This window comes from Paralichthys olivaceus, chromosome 23, assembly GCF_024713975.1.
Source record: "Paralichthys olivaceus isolate ysfri-2021 chromosome 23, ASM2471397v2, whole genome shotgun sequence".
NCBI lineage: Eukaryota > Metazoa > Chordata > Actinopteri > Pleuronectiformes > Paralichthyidae > Paralichthys > Paralichthys olivaceus.
This window is the reverse complement of record NC_091115.1, coordinates 10,391,500-10,409,454: the sequence shown is the minus strand read 5'-3', so window position 1 is coordinate 10,409,454 and position 17,955 is coordinate 10,391,500. Positions and strand designations below refer to the sequence as shown.

At 42.4% G+C, this 17,955-nt stretch overlaps 1 protein-coding gene across 17 annotated transcripts in view; it reads right to left on the bottom strand.

Annotated features, from left to right (window-relative positions):
* cald1a (caldesmon 1a) overlaps positions 1-17,955 on the bottom strand; it is a 53,528-nt gene that overhangs the window by 13,397 nt on the left and 22,176 nt on the right. For 4 of the 17 annotated variants that reach the window (XR_011240123.1, XR_011240124.1, XM_069519666.1 and 1 more), the window contains exons 2-8: positions 16,056-16,141; positions 6,992-7,129; positions 5,162-5,606; positions 5,038-5,070; positions 4,833-4,943; positions 3,098-3,210; positions 1,505-1,778 (exon numbers count right to left, since the gene is read on the bottom strand). Coding sequence is in view for 11 of the 17 variants with exons in the window: in XM_069519666.1 (XP_069375767.1) it covers positions 1,505-1,778; positions 3,098-3,210; positions 4,833-4,943; positions 5,038-5,070; positions 5,162-5,606; positions 6,992-7,129; positions 16,056-16,132 (1,191 nt within the window). In the remaining 6 variants the exon portion in view is untranslated. Of the gene's footprint in view, positions 1-1,504; positions 1,779-3,097; positions 3,211-4,832; positions 4,944-5,037; positions 5,071-5,161; positions 5,607-6,991; positions 7,130-16,055; positions 16,142-17,058; positions 17,218-17,955 lie in introns of those variants that run through there. The other 13 variants (XR_011240126.1, XM_069519669.1, XM_020092324.2 and 10 more) reach the window with 5 other exon arrangements.

Sequence of the window (17,955 nt, the reverse complement as noted above, 5' to 3'; positions counted from 1 at the left end):
TACTTATTGGGTGCTATAAAAATTGGGTGAAATGTCACGATTGACAGATGAGACTGAGTCTCGATTGATAGATTGCCTGCAACTGTGTGACCTCATTCCTGCGGCTCCATCCCTGATCGCTACTGCACAGACTCCGGCTCCAAATGCACAAGATGGCAGCATTTGTATCCTGGATATCGGGGGAAAGAGGAGACACGTCGTCCATCTTTATAAACAGTCTATGGATCTGCCATACGGGAGAGTGCTGCTCATGCTAACTGCTACTTCTCGTCTATTTACTCTAAAAAACCATGGCTGATTCTGGAAACCTAACTCTTCCTGTGCACCAGAGGGTTTTCAAGGAAATCACCTAATATCTAATGTTTGAAGCAAAGAATGTATTTTTTTCAAGACCAATAAAAGTTCAACGACTTTCTTATGGCCGAAAATAATACACTACATCTGTGTATATATGTATATATATTATCATAGGTTATTACACAAAATATAGTGTCAGTCACCCATAGCAAACCAGAGTGCAGCTGGTCCAGACAATAGATACATGCCATCTTCTAATTCATTTACTTATGTTATCAAATAAAGCAGGTCAGGGACAAATTCAATTATTCTGAGCTAATTCTCATTTACAGGGATCGCTTGCCTTTTTGGAAAGCTCGAGAAATGCACACTTTCAAGACTTTTTTTCCTCCAAACAATTAATGTATGAACCATTTGTAGTGTATTAAGAGGAGGGCTGGTGGTTGGCAGTATATCAGCCCTTTCCAACAGCCTTGTCTTGGTTAATTAGTCTCTCTGTATCTCTGGGCCATCTTTTAATTACAAACCAAAAGGCCTCATTAACATCACACAAGAGGAGAAGAACAGCGGCTGATAGTGAGAGACGGGCTGCCACATTCAGAGCCAAGATCAACAAAGACGACCAGTCAGGCTAAAAGTAAGAATGCTGTGCCGAAGCATGAGCAGCGGAAGAGGGGAATATGAACAACGTTGTGAGCGGAGGAGGTTATCATGTTTTAGATACGTAAGGAGGAGGAAGAAGAAGGGCTGACGTGTGAGTTCGGACCAAAATAGGCTGAATCATGAGAGCAGTGAAATATAGAGAGATAATGTCACTGAGGCTCTGGTTTGGGTGTAAAGCATAGGCTTCAGCTCACATAGGTGTAAAGACTAAATCAACATGAAGGTCGTGTGGAAAATGTGTGAAAATCACTAGCTATACCCCCTTCTTTCTAATGGAGGACAAACATAGCACTGACAATAGCAAGCAAGACCATTTAGCCAGTGGAAGCTAGTTGGCTACCACATTCAGAGTAAAAGACATAACAGCAGGATGAAGAGTTAAATTGTTGTCTTAAAACAGATGTCTTCAATCACTTCAAACACACCCCTGAGGATTGAACTTTTATTACAACTGCATCATATGGCAAACATCAGCAGAACTGATGAAATGGAATCTATTATTCAAATAAAATACCTCATCACAACATGCCTCTCCTTTTCCTACCTCCTCTCGGTTTCTCCTCTCCTCCTCCTCCTGCTTCTTCTGCCTCTCCTCCTCCTCCAGCACCTTCCTCCTATCCTCCCTCTTCCTCTTCAGCTCCTCCAGCTCGGCTTCGGCCTCCTGCTGCTTCTGCCTCATCCTCTCGAACTCCTCGCTCTCTGCATCATCGCGGCGGCGCTTCAGCTCCTCCAGCTTGCGCTCCGCTTCCAGGTGAGCGCCGTCGTCGCCCTGCTCGTCGTCACCCACAGACACCTCAGGGGAGCGTGCACTTCCACGGCTGGGCCAGAAGCATGAAAGAAAAGATAAGAGCACAGAAGCAGATCACAACAGAGACAAAACCAGTACAAGCAGGACACAAAGCTGGGTGACAGACAAGTAAACACCAGACATGTGATACAAACTGAATATTTAAACGTGCACTGGAGGATTTGTATCTTTCATGGACAAGCAAACACACACAGACACTGCATGTGCACACATACAAACTCCAGCAGTCACCTTTGCAGAGATAAGGCAACAGCTCAGCTGATGTTTCATTCAGTGTTTAAAACGGAGGATTTAATGTAGGTGACCCACGTCAAAAACACACAATACTCCCCCCTCAATGCTGAACAACAGCTTGTTGGCTTGAAAATCTGATTCAGATATGCTCTTCAGATATTCTGCAGGATGTCTCAGGGAATACCTGAGCGACAAACAATAAATGTCAGACTCCAATATCATTAAGTGCCTGTCTGATTAAACTGCCCAAGTTCAGCATATGCACAACTGTGGAGTGGTGAGAAAAACATTTAGACATCTCTGCAATTTTCGAACTAAGATCCAGATGGCAATAGTTATAATTAAGTGAAATTAAGGAGTATATTTCCCTTAAAATGTTCTACATTTTGTTTTAATATTATATGATATTGATAGTTTTTTAATGTGTCTTATCTTTGCACTTCTGAGAGTCTTATTTTGGAAAGAAACAGTGATCTTTTTTTTGGTAACTTGATCTTTTCACCTGACCTTTGCGGCAAGAATATTAAGTTACCGCAGAACGTTTCCACAACTGGACAAGTGAAGAGAGGCACTGTTCTATCAGGTTACTGCAGAAATGAGCCAAAATAGGCTTTATAAAGCAATATCACTATTTCTCTTCTTCATTCTTATTTACTGCCACTAGGCTGTATTATTTACTGCCAGAGTGATTGACACATTTTGAAATTATAGCTTATTGTGAACATATCTTTATTGCAACCAGTGTAAACGTGACAGCTACAAACAATGACTGGTGTTTTTTTGGGGTATGAAAAGACCCAAAATGAACAATGTAAGCAGATTTCTTTATCAATACAACCAAACTATTTAAACAGTATTTGATAAGGAATGATTCAGTCTCAGGCTTTTTCATCCATATAAACAGTTGATCACTATAAACAGTTTCCACTGTATTCACTTTGCATTTTGTTCCAGGACCTTTGGAAAACTATTGAAAATGCCAGAGAATAAATACTGGGGGAAAAGTTTCTTGCATAATTAATAAAACTTGACAATGACCGTCTTTAGCCTCAGCGTGAGAAGCAGGTAGTGACTTTGCTCGTGTCGTGTCTGTACCTCAGGGTCCTCTCAGGTTTCCTGTGTTGTTTGGGAGCCTCGTCCTCGTGCAGCCCTCCGTTCTGCTTCCTTTGCTCCTCCCTGTCCTCCCTGGCTCCACCCCTCTCATTCACCTGCAGAGAAACAACGGCAGTGATCGGAGGTGCAACTGATGGGTGGACTGAGTGGGCGGGATCTAGCGTGTGACTTCACAGGATGTTAAAGAGAGAGAGAACATCCCCAAACTAAATAACACAGAACATCACATCAAACAGCGTCCACTCCAGAATTACTGCTGACAGCGGATTATCTAACTGGTGATCAACCTGGGTGTGTCTCCAGCAGTGTGTAAACTCAATCCATACACTGCATACGGTATATTATTAACATGTAGCACTGAATATACTCTTGTCCTCATATAGGTTGATTTTAGTGAACCTTTTCAGCACTTTTTTAATTAAAACACTTATTAAGAGTCTGTTTATAACATGACAGTTTACCAATTAATATTTACTAAATTTCAATACTTATTTTTTGCATGTCTTTGCAACAATCTGAGATTTGTCAGGCAAGTCAGTTCAAATTTACACTATTATTATTGTTATTGCTAAAAGATTATCACAAAGAGAAATCTGATATGTCTTTATCTTTAACAGACAAGGTGCCAAAAAAAACAAGCCTTAGATAGATTAAACAACAGCATTCAAAGAGAGAGATTCTAAGGCATCTTGAAACTGCAAAGGAAGTTTGGACTTTAATAACAATGAATTGCTGCCATATATATATAAATGTATATGAATATATCCAAAGCATTTTTCTGACAGGAGTTTGCCTTTCACATGTGAAGAACACAGCTGGAGATTGTCCGACACATTCCACCCCGCACTTGTCAACATTCGGGGGAGGAGTGGCACCAGGGTAGAGAATGCAGGAGGCAGGACATGACATAGAAATTCCAGTGTGGAAATCAAACGTTTTTGTTTATGGCACACCAGGATCAGCCCTTATCGCCAGAAGCTCTTGGATTTTGTCCTATCGAGCTTATATCTTCATTGGCGTACTCTACATGTATGGCACCTTCTTTTGGCGTCTTCAAGTTCAATTTTTACTTATCCTTATAATAACTGTAACAAGTATACACATAACGTATGTGTCTCAGTGATGTCTCCTTGCAGTAAACACACAGATTATTATTAACTAGACTACGTTTCCCTGCTGCAGTCAGATCTCGGAGTGGACTCGGTGAAATGTGAAGTGTTGCTGCTCTCATAGCTGAGGTGGAAGACATGCAAGTGTGACCACTCTGTGGAGCAAAGCATTAACCTTATTAAAAATCTGACCACACGGCTGCAACCGCACCTCATAAAGACCAAAGGCTCAGTTACCACCAGTTTTCAAACGGTGCAGACCACACTGTGACGAAACAAGGTGTCTGGGTAATTTCAGCGTCTGGCTCTGGAATAAATCACATCAACAAGTCAACGAGGTGGCCTTATTAGGAGAATTCTTGTGGTTTAGTCTAAAAAAATATTCATCAAATATCACGTCCCTGATTGATGCATCGAGACAGTGAAGTTACCCAGAGAGAGTTTCTGTGCTTTGCAGGACACCTCTACTGAAATTCTTACCACAGTCATGATACCTCATTATCCTCTGAGTGCAGTATCTCAGATACCTCATTGTCCTCTTCAGTATCATTTATGGGTGTCAAAGGCTCATTCTCTGATGAATTATCTACATTATCATCTTCTGGTACCTCTTCTTCCTCGCCTGATTCTACTGCATCCTCCTCAGCCTCTGAATTTGCTGACACGGCCTGATTTGAACCCTCACTGACTAATGAATGCATTTCTTCTTCAGCGTGTTCCTATGAAAAAAGGATTATAGCAGTTCTTTGAAAGAAAAGTCCAGTGATCAGCTCAACCCTGTGAGTGGCAAAGTCAATAAATCCATGCTCATACCTTGTTTTGAGTTTTAGGCTCTTCAGCTGATTCCTACAGAAAAAAGCATCACATTCCCACGATTTGTGAGCTACAAAAAAACTACAAAATGCTTAAGTAAATGGAGAATAAGCAGATGACTCACCTGTTCCCTCATGTAAGATCTTCTCGGTTTATTCTCAACCACTTCCACTTCCTGCTCCTCCTCTTCATCCACACCCTCCTCTGGTTCCTCTCCGACCCCAGGAGCAGCCTCCTCTTCTTCTCTTGGCTCCTCTCGCTGCTTCTCCTCTCTCCTTGAGCTGTACGTGAACGTCTTCTCCTCTTCTTCCTCATTATTATCACGGTAACGACCCCTACGACAAGAGGAGGGCCTCTCCTCCTCCTCCTCCTCCTCATTGTTTTTCTCCATGGCGACGCTGCCGTTATCCTCTGTCACAGTGGGGTCCTCCTGCTGCTGTCTCTCCAGCGCCTCTTTCATGCGCCTCTGCCGTCTCTCCTCGCGTTTGGCCATGCGATCCAGCAGGGCTTGGTCCTCATCATCTCCACCGCCCCCATAAGAGCTGCTCACAGACACAGTCTCTGTCACACTAAGAGGAAAGAGAGCAGACAAACATTTCATTGTGTGGTAATGAGAGGGAAGTGTTGAAGACAGAGCAAGAGATGTCAGCTGTGGAAGTGAATGCATTATCAATGTTTGAGCAGGCTTTGGTTGCCTACAGGTACAAATCTGTGTTTTAATTTATGTGCTTCATATGCAAATAAACTGAGAGTATTTTCTGTGTCTGTTTGGAAAAAAACATTTTTATATGATAAAAACAGTGTACTGCAAACAGAAGACGAGAGTCTTGATACTGTATATGCTGTCTATACTGGAAGCCCAAAAATACTGGTCGTTGCCCCCAGAGGCAGATTTTTTTGTCAAACAATAGCTGATGTGCTCCGAGACTGAATGGTTGCTGACACCACAAAAAATAAATAGTAAGAACGCATGAAAGCCCTAGCCAACTTTCTGTGTGGAAATCAAAGTTTGCAGAGTGGCTGTAAAAATGGCAGCAGACATTTGGCCTAATTGACAAGGCTCCACCATATCTTTGAAATATAAACTAATGGTCAAAGCTGAATATAGTATAGTGCAAGTATCTATCAACTGAGAAAATGTGGTTCAAAAACTGTCCAACCGACTGACTTAAGCGCAAACTCCCAACTATTCTGACCTAAAAGTCTGGCAAACATTATCCTTACATTTACACAATCAACAATGGATAGTCAGCACTCGATCCTGCCTCAGCATCCTCCTGCACAATCCCCTTGTTGTTCGACCAACCCAGGATGTACGTAGCTCATAGAGGGGAAACATTCAGGACTACAAAGCATCGACTGTGTTGCAAGAGGTCAGAGCAACCCACCATCTCTTCCACTGTAGCCAAGATGATTGATCTCATAGCTTTAAAATTCATAGAAATTGATATTTTGCCCCTTTTGTTCCTATAGGAGTCTCTGATGGATGAACATGAGATCATGTGTCGGCTTGTTATATTGTTATATCTGGGACTGGGGAGGGAGTAGGGTTCAGTTCTTGAACTTGTTGACTTAAATATTATTTCAGGATGCAACGCCTCACACTATTACAATATTTGGCCAGCTTACCAACCATAGCTGGGCTGATTTACTACATGTTAACGCTGTGTTCATGGGGCTGTGATAGAGCGATATTCTTCTAGAAGGGTGTTTTTTGTACCTGCTGATACACTCGAGCACCAGGATAAGTGTCCGCCCCCTCTTTTGGCGTTAAGGGCGCTTTTATGCCTAGTTGGGTCCAGACCCTCAGACTTTTCAGTTTAGTCTGGACCTAAATAACAGGTGTGAAAGGTGCCTAAGACCAGGGCCTGTACCAATGGACCAAAAAATGGAGCTGAGCAGTCGTGACATGTTTATTTAAGTCAGAGTTTGTGATGCTGTGTGTGTGTGTCACCTGTGGCTATTGGTCATGACCAGACTGTCTGGCTGTCCACTAGTCTCCTCGCTGTCCCTGCTCTTCAGCCTCTCCTGGCGTGCCCTGCGCCTCCTCTCGCGGGCCGCCTCTTCTTCGTCATCATCATTCTTCGCCAACCTGAGGGGGACAAAAGAAGAGAGAGAGTGAATTAGGAAATAAAAGAGAGACATTTCCTTTTTTTCTCCCCCAAATTCCAACTTTAAACCTTTCATCTGTTTCTTCCCATCCTCCATTTAGCTTCTCAGTTCGAAACTTCAAAGTGAACGATTCTTTAAATTGGACTGTAATCATCACAGCGACCAAACCTGGTGGATTTGTCCTGAGTTTTTTTTTCCTTCTCTCCTATCAAGCTGACCTGTCAGCTGTGCAACAACTAATACTTCTTATCTTGGCTGCAGTTTTCAAGAGCTGATAAAAAGTCAGTCTGGAGAAACGGCTTGGCTGAGGATAAGAGAGAGAGACAGAAACTGTGCCTGGCCCACAGTTTCAACTGGTCTGCTTAGTGCTGGAGGACTACAAACTGGGGTGAATAAGTGGGATTTTTGTCCTGCAAAACAACCACTCGCGTTAAAAGTTTATATTTCTAAAAGGAATTTAATACCACATTAAATCTGATAATCACATTTTACTTGAAGTTAAAACATCTCTCTTGTCAAAACTACTTTACAGGATTTTATGCTGATGCCCTGAAAGATCCTACTTCTTGCTTTAATAAAATAGCAGAACTCGATTTTGCTGAGAAACACATTTCAACACAAATATCACATTCCCAGTCTAAAGGAGTTATTCAACGTTGTGCAAAATACACTAATTTGCTCTACTGGCAAGAGTTAGATGGGAAAATTGACACAGCTCTTATATCTGTGTGCTAAATATGAAGCAACAAAAATGTTTGCACAAAGGCTACATCCATACTACTACATTTACATCTGAAAATAAACCTGCTAGGGATACGTGTGCGCACTTTGGAGTTTTATAGTCGTCTGGATAGGCAAAACCAAAATATTCTAAAACAATGAAATAGACTATCGCTGATTTGGTCTTTTCTGCCATGATGTAACATTTACTGATTCCTCAGGCTCTTATAACATGACCCAGATGAAATGAAAAGAAGTAGTATGGATGTAGCCTAAGACTAGATGCAGGGAAGAACAGCTAGCTACGGGGGAAATTTCACAGCACCTCTAAAGCTCACAAAGTTATGTCTATTTCGCTGTTGGCTGTAGGTGTGTACTTTATGGACAGACATGAGAGTGGTATCAGTCTTCTATTTTAACAAGAAAGAAAAAAACTCCTTAAAGAGACTAAAGCAAATCTACTCAACAGAAACCAAACCTGCAGGGAGCCTGGTTCTGAAGTTAATGCTTCTGGAATACTGCTAACATGACAGATATGCACAAATTGCACTTTAAATAGCTCTGACTGCCTGGCAACTTTGAACACTTATCGTATTAGTTCTTCTTTCTCTATTAATATATCTTGCCTTAAAAAAAAGCTAAATCCAAACAGCCATGCAGTGGATTGTACATTTCTTTGACATACTTGTGTATTAAGTAAAGGGTGCGGCCGCGTTTAATCATCAACACAACTCCATTGTTCCTGATTTAGTTTGCTAGAGAGCTACTGTGTATTTATGTGCTTAAATTTGATTGAGAGCAACATGTTCAGACTGTTCTCTGGGGCCAAAGTCGTTCAAGAAATATTAACGGATGTATAAGTAGACAAGTTGAGGGAAAGAGGCAACACCCAAAAAGAAAAGTATACTTTAATACGAATTTAAGTGTAATGAAACCTGAGACAGAAATGTTCTTTTATTCCAAAGTGTCGAAGCAGTTCCCAAACTGCTTCTCCTCGCCACCTGACATCCATGAACTCGGCTCCATGCTTCATCTGTGTTCGCCCCAGCCGACCTTTACACCCACTGCTGACCACATGCCTTGCTACCTGACATCACAGCCCGGCTCTTTGAGGTCAACCTGTGAAGCGTGCTATTGCATGTTAATTGCAACATGTGTGGTGAGCCGAGCTAAAGCTGGTTGGATTTATGTGAAGTTTTACAGCTTGTGCACAACAGTTTCCCCTCTTCGTCTCCTTTCCCCTCCACGCCCCCCCATCAGCCTCCAATTTCTTTTTTCTTTCTCTCACATGAGGGATGTTGTCATAACAGAACGGATGAATCAGTAAACGCCCAGGCCGGACCTATGGGACGGTGACATCAGTGACGTAAGGCGATGCTGTACATGTTTGCATGAGTAAGTGCTTGGTTCAGATCAGTCAGAATCTTTGAGAACATGTGACTTTGGCTAAACACCAGCAACATTTAGATTTAAGAGTCATCAAGTGATTATCTACAGTATCTGAAGTTTGTTAACAATGGCTAAGATTAGCCAGTTAAAACAATTATAGCTGTAGGAAGCTTCCCCTGTGTGTAATGAACTGAACTGGGCATGTATGAGTTGTACTATTTAGGCAGTTTACAGATATGAACTCCAGAAGATGTCCACACAATGAGCGCAGCAGGTGATTATGACATTGTGTATATTCAGCTGTGGAGATCCCACATTTTCAGTTAACAGCAGCAACATCGTTATCAGCCACTTTAACCAAAGCTCTTGAATGTTATTTTCTTTCGAAGTTAACAACTTCAAGAAACATGTCTTCCACATGTATAACGACGTTTCTTTTCCTCTGAGATTTGTATTGTTTTTGATTTTTCAGTTTTGTGTCCATTACATGTTAGAAACATCATCAACACGCCCACATGTGACGTTGATTTGCGTTCTCACATGCAGCCCTTTCAGGGGGATATGTAGAGGTCAGTGCATGTCTGAAAGCAGCTTTATTCAACGCTTTGTTCATAAGATAAAGGGTAAATTGTTTTTCACCTTAAAAAAAGTTACATAGTCATGCATTAAATAGTTTTCTTCATAAATCTTAGTTTTTTTTCCAATTCCATTTATATTCCATCAACTTCAAATGACTTCCCCTCCAGTAGAAACAACATTAACCCGAATTTAAAATGCCACAGTGATGTGTTGTTTCTGTTGGGGAAAAAAAATTGAAAGTTGCGAAACAACTGCCTTAACTCCCAAAGGACCGCACTGTCCCAGAAACAGCAGCAAATGTCATGAGAAAGAGAAAATGACAACAGCTAAATATGGAACCTAAAAAAATCCTTGGTAGCTGTGACGACGACACTCTCAGGGTTAAAGACTCCTCAGTAGGAGGGAAGAACAAACTCCTAAAAGCTGAATTAGCATTCCTGTCAATCACAGCTTTGGCTGGAGACGCATACACAACCAAAGCCCCCGGTTTAATATCCCTCTCCTAACCTAGGCCCCAAACTCTATCAGCATACTGACACAGAAATATGGGGAGAGGTGGGAAAGAGGAGGGGGAGGGAGAGGAACAGAAAGAGCGAATGAAATGGAAAGTGAGGATAAAGAGGAGAAGTGAGAAATGAAAGACCGGGAAGGAAAAGGACGATAATGGAAAAAGGAGTAATCTGCAGATTTTATCGCAGACACCACCTTTTCCGGTACAGAATGATGTGTAGCTACAGTTTTAAACTGCAGGTATTTGTTTCTGCCTGTAGAAAGTATGTAAAAGACACATTTTCCCCGGATGGCCAAGAACAGTAACAGCTAAGATGGACCCTGCACACTTAGTTTTGCATGTGCAGGCTGATACAGCTGCAGAGGAAATTAAAAGTTTTCTTACACATGCATAAATTCCTCATTCTCTTCAGTCTCCACATGCTGCATAGCACAGTAAAGCTGATTAAGGCACTATTCTGCATTCACAAAGCGACCATCTGCATGGAAAGAACAGGCACACAAAACATCGCCATCATTGAGCCTATTAGGGAGAAAATATGTCCAAATATTTTCTTTACAGCGAAATATCTGAGAAATGTCAGTGAAAACAATTTGGGAGAAGCCCATGAGAAAAGACTTCTTCACCCCTCCCCTGCGAGCGAAGAGACGAGAGAAAGTTTTTAAAAAAAGATGAAGATAGAAGGAGAGAGAAAAGAAAAGCTGCTGTGAACAGGGGGAGGGGGGAGAAAGAAGGGGAAAGAGGGTGGGGGCCTGCGCTGTCAGAAATGCTGACCCATTCCCACGCTGGTCTCTCTGGACTTTTTCCCTTCCTACCACAGGCCCGAAGAACCACATCGTACCCCGTCTGTCTCTCCCCCCGCCCGGCTCTCTCCTGGGCTGCCTCCAAGAAAACACAATGTGAGCGCTGAGAGAATTCCCCCAGACTGCATTTATTCTTACTCACAGATGAATGAAGCACTAAGTAAACTACAGTAAGTAAAATCAGGCTTTCAAAATCTGCAAGAATAGCTTAAATCCTCTCCAAGCCCATGTGGTACATGCAAAGTTGGCATACGTGGATAAACCTCTCCCTCCAGCTCTCTATCTCTCTATCTGTATCTCACTGTCTCCTCCTGTCAAATCCAAAAGGTTTACGATGCACGACTGGGTCATGTTTGGAACGCCCCATTCATCCAGGGCGGGGGATTCGCTCCGCATGGCTCATTCACGGAGGATGGGTGTTATTTCCTTAGCCCTTCCTGGTCTGGAGAGAACGCAAAGAGAGAAGAGAATAGGGAGAAGGAGAGGAGTTGAGGCCGAGAACAAGATGTGGGAAATGAGACAGATGGTGAAGCGGAAGAATATGACCTGTCAAAAATAAGGAACAGGGAGAGGATGAGAGAGGGGTAAAGGTGAAAGCAAAGGAGGAGGAAAGTTAAAGGTGGGAGAAGAGAGGAAGGAGGAGCAGAATCAGGAGATTGAAAGTGGGGAAAAATCAAGAGAAGGATGTGGCAGCAGAGAAGCAGGTTTTTTAAACTCACTTAATAAAAGGAGGTTGACTCCTTTCCCCCTGCCAGTAGAAGTTTTCTGTTCCCCCCCCCCCCGGTGAGTCATTTTCAATGTCACAAATGCAACGAGAACCAATGTGTCGAAAGCGGGAGACACAACACATAACAGAACTATTTCAGATCACTTGCATCTTGCACAATGTGAAGTTGAAAAAAAAAAAATCACTGTTGCACGTTGTTCCCAAGAAGTAAAAAAACAGATCAGTTTTCAAAGTTCGATGAGCGTCAGAACATCGTGAGGGAAAAGGTGTGTGTCTGCGTCAAGACTGTCAAAATAAAGAAGAAATTGGGGCGTTTACTTGGATGTCATGTTTCTATCACTGCAGATCAGACAAAAGCCAAAAATGTGTGGAAATAAGCTTATTCCCTTTCTTGCTGAGACTAAGATGGGGAGCTCTAAGTCAATCTAATTTCTGCATGATAAATATAAAAAGCCAGCAGCTGCTTACCTTAGCTCAGACTAAGACTGTGAACAGATGCATGGTTAGCCTCATTTATTTATTTGTTCAAAAAACTACAGTGAAAAAAAACAAGTTTTCTGTGGAGCTACTTCTAGGGTGGGTGTGATGTGTAGCGTGGTATCATCTACCATTAAACAGCCTCTGTGCTTATAGAGAATACAGTATCATCTATATATGTGAGATGTGTAAGTATTCTGTTATAGCCAAGTCTGGGACAAGCGCATGTGTCCTAGCTGCTTTTAACAGAGAGTACCGACAGCTTATTTCTTTAAAAGTAAATTATACGATCTATCACTGTTACAGAAGACATTTTTTTTAGCTGACACACATACCCTTTGGTCAGTGAATTGACTGGGAAAATTCCACATCCATGTGCTCTCTTTGGAAAAAAGATGGGGGGAAAAAAGTATTTGAGACATTCCCGTGTCAGTGAGTCCGTGTTTCAGAACAGAAACATACTAAAGCACTGATGAGCAGCATGGACTGAGTAATTGAAGAACATGAGTGTGAGAAACCTCAGTAGAGCAGGAAAACGTCTGTGTGTCTTTAAAAAATAGAACTACAAGGGATATTGAGGCCAATTGTGCACCTCAATGTCAATGATCATTTTCTTACAACAATAACTGACGGTGATGTGAGACGGAACACCAGACACACACGCACACACACACTTGAAGAGTAGTGAAGGAAGCTTGTCAAGCCATCATCACCTGATGCTGATCCAGACACACATGCACACTAATGGGAATATCCCCAAGCTTAACTGCATGCACGCGCTCACTCTAACCCCAATGCACATGCAAAGCACACAGGAGTGAGCATAGTTTCACAGACAAAAACAACTAACTAAAAAGAGAGACAGACACAGGTTTGTGTAGCTATCCTTGTTAGGATTTAGCATTGACTTCCATTAATTGTGGACAGTGTAACCAAAACCGAATCTCTAACTTTCTCCAGAACCTCAGAACTTGTGTTTTGTTTCACTAGGACAAAGCCTTGGTCCCCATGAGGTCTACTGGTCCTGACAAGGTCAGCGTTTATGCTCAGCTCCTATGCTCCTGAAGAGGTAACAAAAATGAGACAGACACACATGAATGAACGCACGCACACACGCACACACACACACACACACACACACACACACACACACGCACACACACACAGACGATCTCAGTGTCCCAGCATGTAGGAAACAGCTCATGGAGACCCGGCCAGTAAACACTTATAATAGCCAGGAATTTGGCATTCCTGCAGCAGTTATTATATGGGCCCACACTCTCCCTGCGCTCTCTGGCTTCTCACAGCCCGCTCAGTGATGGTTGAATGGAATCAGGCCAATGAGACAACATGTGGTTTTGACTAGTCCGACCAAGAGGGGCATGTAAATATTGATTGTTTCAATATATTGGCAGAAATGGAAACAATGATAAGATGTAATCTTTTATCAATAACAGCAGCAGCATGTCGCCTGCCAGCTGACATTATTGCTGCTCTGACCAAATAAACAGTCATGAACAAACTCCTGCCGAGCTTAAATTGTAAACGTCGAAGATGCTCACAAGTCAAAACTCTTGTTCATTCATTGGTCCATTTTGTCTTTCAGTCGGTCCGGCCTCATCTCATCTCTCTGTCGGCCCATCTTAGTCTATGTCTCTGCCAAATTCCATCTTCTCCATGTACATAAACATTTCCAAAACTGCATAGATAATTCTAGCAGCAGGGTTGTATGCAATGAAATGTAACAATCAGCATTAAAGTCCACTTCAATCAGCTATTTTAAGTGCGTCTGGGATATAAGGCTCACAGGTCTAAAATAGGTAAAAACCTATTAGAAGAACATTGCATAACTGTTATGGAAAATTTTAATTAAGTGGTTCTTGCTTTTCAATGATTCTGGGAAGTTGTCTCAGGTTGCAAAGGCTTAAGCTTTAAGCTGTGGTTATGCTTGACGGACTGGTCATTGTGCACTTGAAATGAGATGTCAACACGATGCCTTCTCCCTTCATACTCGCGCTCAGTGCAGTGTATTCTCCTGAATAAGAGGTTGTCACTGCTAAGAAAAATGTAACAAAACTGCCAGAAAAGGGTCAAACACAACGATAACAGTTTTGGCACTGGCTTGTTTCCTCCAGGAGCATCACTTTGAGCTTGTGTGTACTTCTTTGCCTTGACTGGTCATTGGATGTTTTTACCATAGTTTTCTGCAGAACACCTCTTCTTTACCAACAGTCTCAGCAATGTCCCTCCATGTTGTGCTAGAGGTGCATGTTTTTTTATCAATCACACATCCAGAAAGGATTTGTCAGATCAATATTGCACCGCTGACAGCCTCAGCTCTATGCAAGCATCTAGTTAGTTAGGAACTATTTATTTTGGTTTGTCGGCCCGAAAAAACACTGTTATCATCAAGTACTGTTCCAGCCTTTACCCGGAAGCTGTTTTCATCTACAAAGCTTTGTTAAGCCCTCTGGGCAATCCCTGCTTGGCATCCAAACAACAGACAGACAAAGATAACATCACCTAACTTTGAGAAGCTCAAGAGCTGGATATTTTTCTCGAGAGTTGGTGGTGAACAAAGAGGCAGAAAAAAATATAGGATGTTTATTTGCCAGGTTTTCGGAAACATGACACCAAATAAATGGTGATGCTGCAGCTAGATGTGTAAATAAGCAACAGTTACAAAATGCGAGCAAAATGACATATCATATGTCGACGATAAGTGATAAGTTAATATCATTGAATCATTACCAAACATGTGTCCATTATTGGAGACAGATTTATATGAAAAATGCTATATAACTCTAGGCAGAAAGCTTTGTTTATTACTGAAATAAATGCTCATCAGGTATTGTGTCCTAAAAAAATTATATCGGAGAAATTGGAGAAATATCTATGAATTCAGCTGTGTTCAGACTTGTTTTTCATCAGCGATGAAGTAACTGACTGTACTAGAACAATTCTCACAAGATACATCAAAAAGGCGAGTGACCTTGGTCAGTATCTGCATCCACATCAACCTCATTCTTAATTGCAAGGGCTGCACCACGGATGAAGAGGCTTTTGTGAAAAGGGCCCATAAAAATGCCTCCTTGGCACCATATGTATTAAGTTCCCACAATAAACCCCCCCTTTTTTTACTATTTTTGATTACCGTACTTGGCGTGTTACCACTCAATTTACTGGAATGAACTTTAGTTTAATCAATTTCTTCCATTGAATCCAAAGGGGTTCACAAAGCCACGGTATCTGGGAGAGAAAATTGGAAAAAGGGAGGGGGGGCATGATTGAACATTCCCACTTAAAGGTCATCACATTGCTTATCAGATTTCTTATCAGGCCTTTTTTTCTTCCAGTCAGAGTTTATTATTTGCTGAGCGATTTCTTTAAAGACCTAGAGGAGGGTGCAAGCTATTAAAGCTGGCTCTCAATTTTTCCACCTTGGCAAGAACATCAGAGGAGGTACACTGTGCACTGACATCCAGAGCTTCATTATACAACACAGGCTGCTCCCACAGCTTCACACAACCTCGGCAGCACGATCATAAATGACAGTGATTTCACCCCCTCTGGACAGCAGGACCTTTGTGGCTCCAGCTTCAAATAAGGCCACTGTGGATGACTCGCTGTTTAAACACTTTCTGCTTTGCAAGAAAATCCTGGAGTAAGCACGAGTGAAAGACAACTAAATGACTCTTACCTTTCGGCCTCCAGACGCATCTCCTCCCGCTTCTGCCTCCTCAGCTCCCGGCGCCGCTCAAAGTCCATTTCCTCCATGATTGTGCCCTGTGGGATGACATCATCGAACACAAACACATGTTATTTTACTCAATTTCAGGAGGGTGGACAGTTTTGAGAGGGCAGAAATACTAGTTCACCAGTCATATAAAGCCTTTGTTTTTTGATGTCTGGTTACCATAGATTGAAAATGATTTTCATATATATATATGAATTTATAGTCTGCATTTTCACAGCAATGGTGATTTAAAGTATATACATGAGGTAATTACCTCTCTATATAGTAGTTGTTCATTTCCATCTGCTTACTTCAGTGTTAACTGATTATATTGTTTTCTGTCATATTAAACAGAAATGTCCCTTATTTTTTTATTACCTGTAACCAACAGTGTCACCAAATCAACCATGGTTGAAATCCAAAGGATAACTGACTACACATGGTACTGCCCAGAGGTGTGTAGGTATATCTCTTAATGCACAGTCCTTATTTAGATGACACAAACCTGGCTGGATTCAATGCCAACAAACTTTGCTGGAAAATGAAAGAAAGAAGAGAAGAGACTGACAAGAGAGAGGAAGAAGAAGCCAAGACAGGATGTTAACTCAATCAGTTAAGAACAGCTCTCACTAAAAATACCACGCTAGGGTACGTGACTGGCTACGCTGTGAGGACAGAGACCACCCAGGAACTGCTGAGGCTCCCATCATACATCTACGATCACAGCTAAACCTCCTGCAACATCCACTATACACTGGAGCTGTGCAAACACAAACGAGCTGAGCAGGTAAAAGACAAAGGTGGGTGACACTTTCCTGGAGAAAAGGACAGAACTGAACGAAGTCATGTTTCAGTACTAAACACTTCATTGTGTTACACTTGAAGAAAGGAGAGGCAGAAAATAGGATGCTTAAAATTTCTGTAGGACAAATTTGTTGAAACATAGAAGTGAGAGTTGTTGCCATACCTTGAATTATCCTTCACACAATGTCTTTTCCTTCACACCATACCAGCTGCCTACAATGTCTTCTCCAAGCAGAGACACAATGCAACAACTTCTAGTAATCGTCTCCAACAGTCCGGACTCAGCTGACAAAAAAACTCAAATGCTTGTTCCTTGCCCTCCCTGCTAGTCGTCCCTCCCTCCATCCCTCAGTGACCTCCTTCCTTTTTTCCCCCTCACTCCCTCCCTCCCCCCTCCCTCCCCCCTCCCTCACGTCTCTGTTTCTCCCCCGATCTCTGCCGCTAACTTTTCCTGTGTTGTTTATCGACATGTCAGAGCTTGGCTAAACTCTGCGCCTGGACATGACTTGACTGTTGGGCCCAGTTTCCTGTGTGTTATAAGCATGTTTTCTTTCTGGCTTTTTTTCGGCAGGAGGGGCCAAAGAGTCACTCTTTATGCATAGACATGCATACGTGTGCATGCACACATGCATGTAGGTATGCATGTATTCCCGCTTGTACTACAGAGGACACACAGGTCTGTACACATGGGCAGGAAACACACACAGGAGGGAAATGCTACAAGAAACCGTGACTCCGAGGGATCCTGCTAACCCTCGCCCTCCCCACTGCATCTTCTCACCCAGTCTCCTCCCCCTGTGCACCCGGACAGAAAACACAGGCTTGTCTCCCTCTGCTATTACACTGTAAAACACAGCAAGAGCGGGGGAGAAGATATTTTAAATACCACAAAAATTCACTCTGTGTTTAGATGCGTGCTCAGTCTCATTTTTGAAACTGGCGAGCTTGGAGCGGTGGTGGAGGAGGAGGAGGGTGGCAACTGCCCCTTGGATCTGGGGCTTTTCATACAACCCTAATTAAGACAAAACGAAAGCAGTAACGACAACCGACGAAGCCTACA